Source organism: Chrysochloris asiatica, unplaced genomic scaffold, assembly GCF_000296735.1.
Source record: "Chrysochloris asiatica unplaced genomic scaffold, ChrAsi1.0 scaffold00215, whole genome shotgun sequence".
In the NCBI taxonomy this organism is placed as follows: Eukaryota; Metazoa; Chordata; class Mammalia; order Afrosoricida; family Chrysochloridae; genus Chrysochloris; species Chrysochloris asiatica.
The window spans coordinates 169020-179447 of NW_006408733.1; the positions used below are offsets into that span (position 1 = coordinate 169020).

A 10428-nucleotide genomic window follows, 5' to 3' on the forward strand; every position below is an offset into this window, starting at 1 on the left:
CCTGTCTTACCTTCCTCTAACCTAGCCTCCTCCCACTGTGCACTCTGGAGCACCATTCTATAATGCTGATAGCACATAGAGGACACTCTGGTAATGCTGACTGAATCAATGAAATACCTTTGACCCATTCCCAGGACAAACTTATTTTCTCTCCTGGTGTGGCGCTGTGGGTTAATGTGCTGGACTGCAAAGTTGTTTTGAACTGCAAGGTCAGTGGTTCTAGCTCACCAGAAGTTCCTCGGAAACCCTGTACAGGGTCGTTATGGGTCAGAACTGACTCTTCAGCACTTACCACACATACACATCTGAACCAAAATCTGGCTTTCTCCTAGGAGATTAGGTACTTTCTCTAATAGCCCTCTCAGGTGGGATGAATGCTGCCTCGTTCTACTCAAGGGTAAAATTCCCTGTGTTTTTCAAGTTTCAATCTTCCACCTAAAATCTGGAGACTTTTACCTATTACTACTTCATTTTCCAAAGAGCTTGGTACTAATTTTCGTATTTGTACTTCTGCTGTTACAATGGAAGAGACCCATCCCTTTGCCTGAAGATAACCTATCCACTGTTGAATGTCATCAAGTCAGTTCAGGCTCATCGCCACCCTGTATAGGATTTCCAAAAAGCGACTGGTATGTTTGAACCACCAATTTTGTGATTCAAACTGATCTGCAGTCCACTGCTGCTTTATTCTACACCACACCAGGAATTAACCAGTACCTCAGTTTAAATTCTTGATTCATTCCATACATAAATATGAGGGGCCTTCAAAGAGTTCAAGGGAAAAATCCAGTTTTGATTCCATTTTTCCATGAACTTTTTGAAGCCCGCTCTCATATATTAAATGCCTCTATGTCCCAGAGATTGTTCTAGCTTGGCCTGTGTACACAGTGGTGAAAAATGAATCTGATGGAAGTTGTAAAAACTGTCACTTTAACTTAGAGAAAGTACTCAGTGTCAATAAGTTATACGTGTAGTAACTGGAATTGGGGTATGTGTGTTTGCTTTTTCCTCCCTCTTTACATTCCCCTTGAATCTCCCACTGCTTTTTAACGTTCACCCTCATTTGCCAAGTAGTCCAGGTGAGATAATGGTGAGTTGGACCAAGGTAGTGGCCCTAAAGATAGAAGTAGATGGATTTGAGATATGTTTTGGAAGTCAAGACTGGTGGTGGATTGGTCACTAAACACTCTATTGGCCTTTAAGGTCTACTCCATCTTAGATATCCACCTCTGACAATGCCTCTAAAAGCTTACATTCACTCAACATATTTTCTGTTGGGAAATCTTTGTTTAATGTTTCTTTGATTAGATCTGTTCTTCAGTCTCAGTGCCTTATTTACTGTGTCAATCCATGCCCTATTCTTTTCTACATCCTCATATATAAGTTGACCTACTGTCATAGTTTGTATGAAACTGGGGGACTTCTAGGGTGAAAGACTTTTCTATGCTAAAACTAGGGTGGTTGGGCTTCCTCTCCAGACTCCAGTTTAGCTTCTCCATCTTTAGTATTATATACTTCATAGCAGCTCTCTGTACCTGCCAATCTGCTATTCCTGTCTTTCACTCTCTTCCTGTACATAAAACATCTATACATCCTTTGTACCCAGACAGATAGTTTATCTACTAGCTGTCTCAGGGTTTGTGATCTTGGAACACTGTGCTGTTGATACAGAATGTGCTGTTTATCACTTACCTCTTTCTATTGTAATGACCATTTTCTTGTCTGTTTGTCCTTTTAGACTGTGCTTTTATGGGCTGTCTTTATTTGTGATATCTTGCTCAAAGTGACCATCCAGTTATTCCCTCCCTTTTCTTCATGGCAATGAACACAGCACAGTACTTTTTTTTTCTTGTGTACTTGTTGGTGGTCTTTCTCCTCCTACAGCAGTGAGAATGTCATGATCTTTTTCACTGCTATAGTGCCAGTGGCTAGTACAGACCTTACACTTAGTAGTCACTCATGATTCAGCAAAAGAATTATATATTTCAATTACTTTATAGTCTCTAGCATGCAGTAAACTATCAAATACTTACTGAATGAATGCTAGGGTATCTACTGAGTAAAGTAGTACATGGCCCTTAAATGTAATATTTGAGTTTGTGATTACATCAGAACAATAGTAAAAGGCAGTTCTGCCATATATCTTTGGAGCCTGGAATGCTGGAATTCCAAAATTGTTGCCAAGTGCCATAGAGTCAGCTTTGACTCAGAGCGACCCTATATAGGATTTCCAAGGAACAGCTGGTGGGTTTGAATCACCAACCTTGTGGTTAGAAGTCCAGTGCTTATCTGACATCACGCACAAGGTGTCAGAATGTCTTACTCTATGTTTTATTGGTCTTGTAAGGCTGCTAATGATGATCTCTTTAGCACTTAACTAGATAGCAATTGATAGGCTTAAAAACTACTGATATTGATGAGAAACATAGGGGTAACTACCTTGATATATACATTTTCTAGATACCTCGTGAAACAGCTACTGGATAGCTTACTTCAATGGAATCATAAATTCCTGCAGAGAGTAGACATTACAGTAATTTTTCATCGTATATTGAGTCTTCTCCTTAAGGTTATATTATATGTAAGTAAACTTATCTGTGTTAATGTTTAATGCCAAATATATTGGTTGTCTTGTATTTCCCATCTCTAGGCTAAAGAAATCTTGACTAAAGAATCCAACGTGCAAGAAGTTCGATGTCCAGTCACTGTGTGTGGAGATGTACATGGGCAATTTCACGATCTCATGGAACTATTCAGAATTGGTGGCAAATCACCAGATACAAATTACCTGTTTATGGGAGATTATGTTGACAGAGGATATTATTCAGTTGAAACAGTTACACTGCTTGTAGCTCTTAAGGTAATTTAAATTTTGTGATTAGACATTTTGAACTGGGTACGATGGGCCTGTTTGCATTTTCCTAGTGATTTGTGTTTTTCTCATCTGAATGTTAAATTCAGATTTAACTCCACATTTATGAATTCAAGAATTCATTTTTGGACTTAAGGATAATAAATCAGTTTTCATTCTGAATAAGGTAGTGGTAAGGAGCCCTGCTAATGTAGTAGTTTATGCATTGAGCTGCTACTTGCAAGGTCAGCAGTTCGAATCTACCATTTGCTCTATGAGAGAAAGGAAGCTTTTTGCTACTGTAAAGATTTGTAGCTTCTAAAACCCTTATATAGGGTTGCTGTGAGTTGAAATCAACTCCAGGGCATTCCATCACAGAATAAAAACAAAAGGGTTATTCTCTAAAGACGAGATTATCTCAGTCAGATTTTTGGAAAAAAATGTTACAGAGCTGTTCAGATACACGCTTCCGTTCATTAGTAAATTAGGATGTGAAGAGGTAATTTAATTACATGTCTAGTTTTTTAAGTATTTTAAAGGAGAGAATATACTGTCAGATGTTTATACCAATTGACACAGTAATCCTCTACTTAAAATTTTACTGAGGAAGCAAAATTAAGTTACCTTGAGTCAGTTCCGACTACATTGAGCCTATATAGGGTTTCTAAGGAGCTGCTGTTGAGTTTGAACTGCCGACCTTGGGGTTCAAACTGACATATGATCCAGTTCTTATCCTACAACACCACACACCAGGACTCCACAATGAGATGATATGTAGCAATATATAAGAACAAAACCACTAATCCATGCTACAACATGTTATAAACATGTATCAAAAATAATATACTAATCAAAGAATCCAGAGTCACATAAGACTTCTAGATGATTCCATTTCTAGGAATGAGAGCTTTAAGCACAGATTAGCTTGCAAGACTTTGCTTTAATAGTTCACAAAATTATCTAGAGAAAAAGTAAATCCGTGGTTGTTAGGAGCAGGATATGATTGCAAGCAGGCATGAGAGAACTTTTTGGGTTAAGGAAAAGTTCTAAAACTGGATTGTGGTGATGGTTACATGACTATGGAATTACTAAAAATCAGTGTTTATATCCTTTAAATATGCTTGATGTAGATAGGCAGAGTTGCTTTTAGTTGAGATGAGGTTGACTGCTGATTTCAGTTTGACTTTTTTGTGGGGTTGTGGAGATGCTTTTCCCAACAAAATTGGAACTCTGGATTTTCCCTAAAGCTTCCTCAGCTGTCATTTAATTTTGTTGTTTTCAGGTTCGTTACCGTGAACGCATCACCATTCTTCGAGGAAATCACGAGAGCAGACAGATCACACAAGTATATGGTTTCTATGATGAATGTTTAAGGAAATATGGAAATGCTAATGTGTGGAAATATTTTACAGATCTTTTTGACTATCTCCCTCTCACTGCCTTGGTGGATGGGCAGGTATGTGATTGTAAAACTCATACTGCTGATTATTTTCAAGAATCTGCTTTCTTAATGTTGGGGACCATTGATTCCTTTTTTCCCCTACCCTCACATCCATATGGGCCTTTCTTTTTGACTGATAGCATATATTTAGCCAACTTTTTTTAATGCCCTGTTTGTATCAGGTACTGAACTGTATATTTAGGATGGACGGATTACATCTACAGGAATAGTAGATTAATCAGTCCACCCTCTTAGGGAGTTTCTGGACAAATCTAGAAGATGTAATAAGTTGTTACTGGTCCGGGTAGAAGCATGCAGAAGAAACTGAGGAAGTACTGTGAGAATGAAGTTACTATTTTTGAGGGGGAGGTGAAGTTGACCTCAGTTGGCTTGTATTCTTGAAGGAGTTGACAGAGGCAGAATCTAGATAAGTTTGTCACAAAGAGATGGGGTGTACTCATTAGGAGGAGAAATGGACCCTGTAAATACAAGTCTGGTTCAGGTAGAACATAGAAACACCAGTGGGCATGTAGTGTTGACTACAGTGTGCAACTTAGTCCAGAATATTTAAAGCTTCTTTTAGGTGGAGTTTAACATTCTGAACCACTCTTTACAGATCTTCTGTCTACATGGTGGCCTCTCACCATCCATAGATACACTGGATCACATCAGAGCACTTGATCGCCTACAGGAAGTTCCCCATGAGGTATTGACTTCTATTTGCTAATAAAGTCTTTTCAGGAAAAAGAGAAATTTACTCTAACTGAGTTCATTATGTGTGTTATCTCATGTAATTCTTAAATTAGCCTTAACCACTAAATTATACTGCCTAGCATTGAGATTTTCATACTATAGGCAGATTAATTCATTGGGGCAGGTTGCTGTTGCGGCCCAGTAATGTAGATTGTCCTTCATAAGAACATAGGAAATTTCAATGTTTTGAGCTAGCATTGGGACATAGATAGTTGACTCTAACTGCAAAATCTGCTGTCATTTTCAGCCAACACTACTCAAAACGGTGCATTTCTAGTAGAGTATTGCTTCTATTGAATTACTCAAATTCCGTGTTGACTATTTTTGTAAGAGGCGGTTAATAACTTAAATCTGCATTCTAGGGCCCAATGTGTGACTTGCTGTGGTCAGATCCAGATGACCGAGGTGGTTGGGGTATATCTCCTCGAGGAGCTGGTTACACCTTTGGACAAGATATTTCTGAGACTTTTAATCATGCAAATGGTCTCACGTTGGTGTCTAGAGCTCACCAGCTGGTTATGGAGGTATGTTCTGTTTGAAATGTGATTTGCTTTTGTAGTGAATTTAATGAAGCTATTAAGGGAGTTTTGAACTAATGATATAAATTAGAATTTATCATTTATTTCTTTTGATGAACTTGCCATATTGCCCGAGCCTTCTTAGTAGATCTGAAGTGCTACAATTAAAATCTCAAGCTTTTTAATCACAATATAATATGTAGTTGACATATTTTCAGAAAATTGCTAAATGGCTAAGATTACTTGGAATTTGAGGGTAAGAAAGTAAATGGCAAGAATGGGATGTAATGTTTTATAATCTTAATGCCCTCCCACCCCACCCCCCAATACATTTAACATGTATGTATGGAGCAGAGGTTGGAAAGAAATGAGCACAATGTTAACAGTGGTCCTCTGGATGCTAGGATTCTAGGTGATTTGAAAGAAGAGCAAATTAAATGGGAAACAGACCAAGTTTCTTGACATACAACGTTATTAGCATACTTTAAAAATAGGTCCTATTTAGGTTGATACCCGTATAATTATGTGGTCAGTAAAGTGACTTTTCTAAATAAGGGGGAATTTTTTGTGAACATTACTTACAAAGTAGCTTGTGTAGTTGGACTTTGTAGACAGCTAGAGATCCTAGAGTCATTTTTCCTTTGTATCTGGGCAGGAGTCCACCTAAGGGCTTTTGCTTAACCGATTAGAGAAGAAAGTTCTGGTCTTGAGGAGTATATATCTGCTTCTGAAAGGAATGTCCATATAAATTTTCATTCTTGACTCATGTTGGTGTCTCTGCAGTAAGACTAATAAGATGTTGATGCACTTACAGAAGGTCACAGATAATAAGCATTGGTCATTGGTGCTATGTGTTTCTTTTCAGAATTAAAAACCCATTTTGTAATTTGGGAAAAAATAAGTGCTTGTATATTTTTAATTGTGCAGAGTATAGAAAACTATTAAATCACCCATAAGTAAAGCATATCATTTCTTAAGCCTTTTACCAGTCACATTTTGTTGGGTAAATAAATCTCCTTCCTTTTCCTCGTAGGGGTATAATTGGTGCCATGACCGGAATGTAGTGACAATTTTCAGTGCTCCAAACTATTGTTATCGTTGTGGCAACCAAGCTGCAATCATGGAACTTGATGACACTCTAAAATACTCTTTGTAAGTATCTACATCTGAGTAGCTGGTTGTCAAAACTGAACACATAGTTTTGTTGCTGTGTTTGTTGTATGCTATCGAGTCAGTTCTGACTCAGTGACCCTGTATGTAGGGTTTCTGAGGAGTGGCTGGTGGGTTTGAATCACTGACCTTACAGTTAGCAGTCCAGTTTCATCCTACAGGCTACACATAATTTTAATGAAAGAGTAAATTAAGATTTAAAGAGCTCATACTAGAATTTAATTTTTTTCAGTTTGCTACGAAATGAACTTATGATAAGTTAAAATATAAGCAGAAGCCAATTTATATGTTGTTGTTACGTGCTGTCAAGTTGGTTCTGACTCATAGCATCTGTATAGGGTTTCACACGAGCAGCTGGTGTGTTTGAACCACTGACCTTATGGTTCAGTGCTTTATCTCACAGCGCCACTACAAACTAATATGGTTCTAACTTTTAAGCCCATACTTTCTATTGTGGTCTTAAAGTATATCCTGAGGATGAGCTTACAGGCACAGTACATTTCATTTTCTAAACTTCATTTATTGTTAATGCTACCGAGTCGGTTCTGACCCATATCAACCCTGAATAGGGATTCTGGTAAGTAACTGGTGAGCTTGAACTGCCGACCTTGTAGTTCAAACTGACTTTGCAGTCTAGCACATTAACCCACAGAGCCACACCAGGACTCCAAACTTCACTTAGTAGAACCCTTTGAAGTAATCTTAGGAAGTAGAGTTTCTCTGGCTGCAGTTCACTTTGGTTCTTTATAGAGGAGAGTGCATCTAGTAGACCCTTAATCATGAAATGCATGATTAGGCAAGATTAGGGTCCTTCTATATTAGGCAAGCCGAAATTGGGTAGGAGAAAGAATGTACAAAGTTTTAAAGACTCAGTACTTTTTTTATTTTAATTGTCAGTACATTGATGTCTCAGAATATAAAGAACAAATATGTCTTGTTTTACAGCTTGCAGTTTGACCCAGCACCTCGCAGAGGCGAGCCACATGTTACTCGTCGTACCCCAGACTACTTCCTGTAATGACATTTTAAACTTGTACAGTATTGCCATGAACCATATATTGACCTAATGGAAATGGGAAGAGCAACAGTAACTCCAAAGTGTCAGAGAATAGTTAACATTCAAAAAACTTGTTTTCACATGGACCAAAAGATGTGCCATATAAAAATACAAAGCCTCTTGTCATCAACAGCCGTGACCACTTTAGAATGAACCAGTTCATTGCATGCTGAAGCGACATTGTTGGTCAAGAAACCAGTTTCTGGCATAGCGCTATTTGTAGTTACTTTTGCTTTCTCTGAGAGACTGCAGATATTAAGATGTAAACATTAACACCTCATGAATACAATTTAACTTCCATTTAGCTATAGCTTTACTCAGCATGACTGTAGATAAGGATAGCAGCAAACAATCATTGGAGCTTAATGAACATTTTTAAAAATAAGTACCAAGGCCTCCCCTCTACTTGTGAGTTTTGAAATCGTTTTGTTTCTTTTCAGGGATACCGTTTAATTTAATTGTATGATTTGTCTGCACTCAGTTTATTTCCCCTCTCAATCTCAGCCCCATGTTGTTCTTTGTTACTGTCAGAACCTGGTGAGTTGTTTTGAACAGAACTGTCTCCTGTCCCTCCCCCACCCCACCTGTAAGACGATGTTACTGCACAAGAGCACTGCAGTGTTTTTCATAATAAACTTGTGAACTAAGAACTGAAAAGGTCAAATTTTAATTGTATCAACGGGCAAGACTGGTGCTGTTTATTAAAAAGATAAATCAGTTGATAAATTTTAGCGCTGTAGAATTCTAGGTAAAGAAAAATAAAAATCAACACCACTGCATAATTTCTCTGGTAACTCCTTGCCAATTCTTCAGATTAATTCAGGACTTTTTGTAGTCCCAATACCCTGTCCGATTTGCCAGTGTGCTCTTCATGGATTCTTCCTGAATATTGTCTGGAAATCTGTGTGCTATTTCAGTAGGACCTGATTGTAAAACCATATAACTTGAGATTTAAGTTTTTTGTTAATAAAAAACAGCATGTGTTGGGTAGAGTTTAACAAACCAAATGATACAGTGTGTCTATTTATCAGTCAATACAGTTTCTGATTATAAATATTATATTGCTTTGTATGTTAAATGGACTTTTTAAAATGCTTGATAGATTGGTAAGTTCCTACAAATGTTTGTACATTACTTGCCATGTGAATTTAAATTTGTTCCAGATAAGAAAGCTGTTAAAATAATAGCGTGTATTAAACACTCTAAGTGATATCAGTGAAACCAAATAGAAAACTATTGCTGGAACATGGTTTGGTTTTATGTATATTCACCTAAAGACAAAAGTGGCCTCTAAAATGGTGGCTGTGCTAAGCCTTTAATGAATATTTTTTCCCCTCTTGCTCTTATGATAGAATCAGGAGGCTAAAACCACTCTATGGAAACGAAATTTAGTATTTGATCATCGTAATCTATCAAGACAAACTTCAGGACATTTAGTCACTACTGAAGTGAGTGTAGAAATAAAAATTACCTTGCTTTGTACACTGTGTTGAGTTTGGAAATGACAAAGAAGTTATAGCATTTCCCATTTAGAATTGTGATAGTATGGGGGGTGTGGGTGGGGAGTCTGCAGAGATGATTGTCCAAAACGATATGTTGTATTTCTACTTGTCTCCATTTTATTCTCTGATGCTTAACACAAGAAGTACATTCTTTTATTTTTTGCATTGTCACTTTATTTGTGCCCTTTATCTCTGACTGAACAAATAGTTTATCTGTGTTTCGGTAGTTTTAACCCAATGCCCAAGTGATCTAGACACTAGGCCACATTTTTCAGTTTCCATGATGGAAGAATTGAGTCTATAGGAAAGCATATCTTACCAGTAACAGGTTGGTACTGTCATCCAGGTAGTCTTTACAGTCCGTCTTGGGAGCAAGAGAACAGCTTGCGCTAATGTAGTTTCAGAATGAGTTCCAGGGTTTAAACTAACTAGGGAGAAGGACTAGGCTTTGGTTGTCTGTTTCAGAAAGTGTTAGTACCCGCCGTGTTTATAAAATGGGTAAGGAAAATGTAGTGATTTTCTTTAAAATAAATAGTTGGTGTTTGGATGGGATTCACTCAGTTGGATGGCTTTCTTTATTTTTCAGTAATAGAATAAGATTTTCATTAAATATTTTAAAAGCTTGTTCTGAGCCTTCAGAATTTTGCTTTGAAACTTTGTTAAGCTTAATGAATTGGTAACTGATGTACTCATTTCTTGGCTTAAATATATTAAGCAAAAGATTTTTCCTCTTGGCTCCACATTTATTGGTTTAGTGTAATGAGTATTAAATGGAAGTATAGGACATTAGTATTGGATTACTTTTCAGAAAAACTTGTTTAGCCTCACAGAGGAAAAGATGGTTAATCTCTGTGGTTCTTAGCCTTTGTGCTCACAGAGTTTCTGATTTAAATTGTCTGGAGATGGACCCAGGCATAGGTGTTTTTACATGCCCCAAGTTATTCTAGTTACAGCTAGGGTTAAGAACCACCACTGCTTTGTTTCCTAACTGCAATTTTAAGAAAATTGGGTTTTGAAGTGATTGGTATTGGTTTGTGATTTTGGTAAATTAAAAAGTATCGTGTGACCCTTACTTTGTTTCATTAGTGACTTTTACCTGCCTACATGTGTTCTTAGAAATTGGCCTAATTTTATTT

At 37.3% G+C, this 10428-nt stretch overlaps 1 protein-coding gene across 1 annotated transcript in view; it reads left to right on the forward strand.

Annotated features, from left to right (window-relative positions):
- PPP2CA (protein phosphatase 2, catalytic subunit, alpha isozyme) overlaps nt 1–8788 on the forward strand; it is a 53379-nt gene extending 44591 nt beyond the window's left edge. Inside the window, exons 3-8 of the mRNA XM_006872905.1 lie at nt 2651–2860; nt 4134–4307; nt 4909–4998; nt 5408–5569; nt 6597–6715; nt 7679–8788. Of these exons, the coding sequence (XP_006872967.1) occupies nt 2651–2860; nt 4134–4307; nt 4909–4998; nt 5408–5569; nt 6597–6715; nt 7679–7751 (828 nt within the window). The 3' untranslated portion in view covers nt 7752–8788. The remainder of the gene's footprint in view (nt 1–2650; nt 2861–4133; nt 4308–4908; nt 4999–5407; nt 5570–6596; nt 6716–7678) is intronic.
- Nucleotides 8789–10428: the final 1640 nt, after the last annotated feature.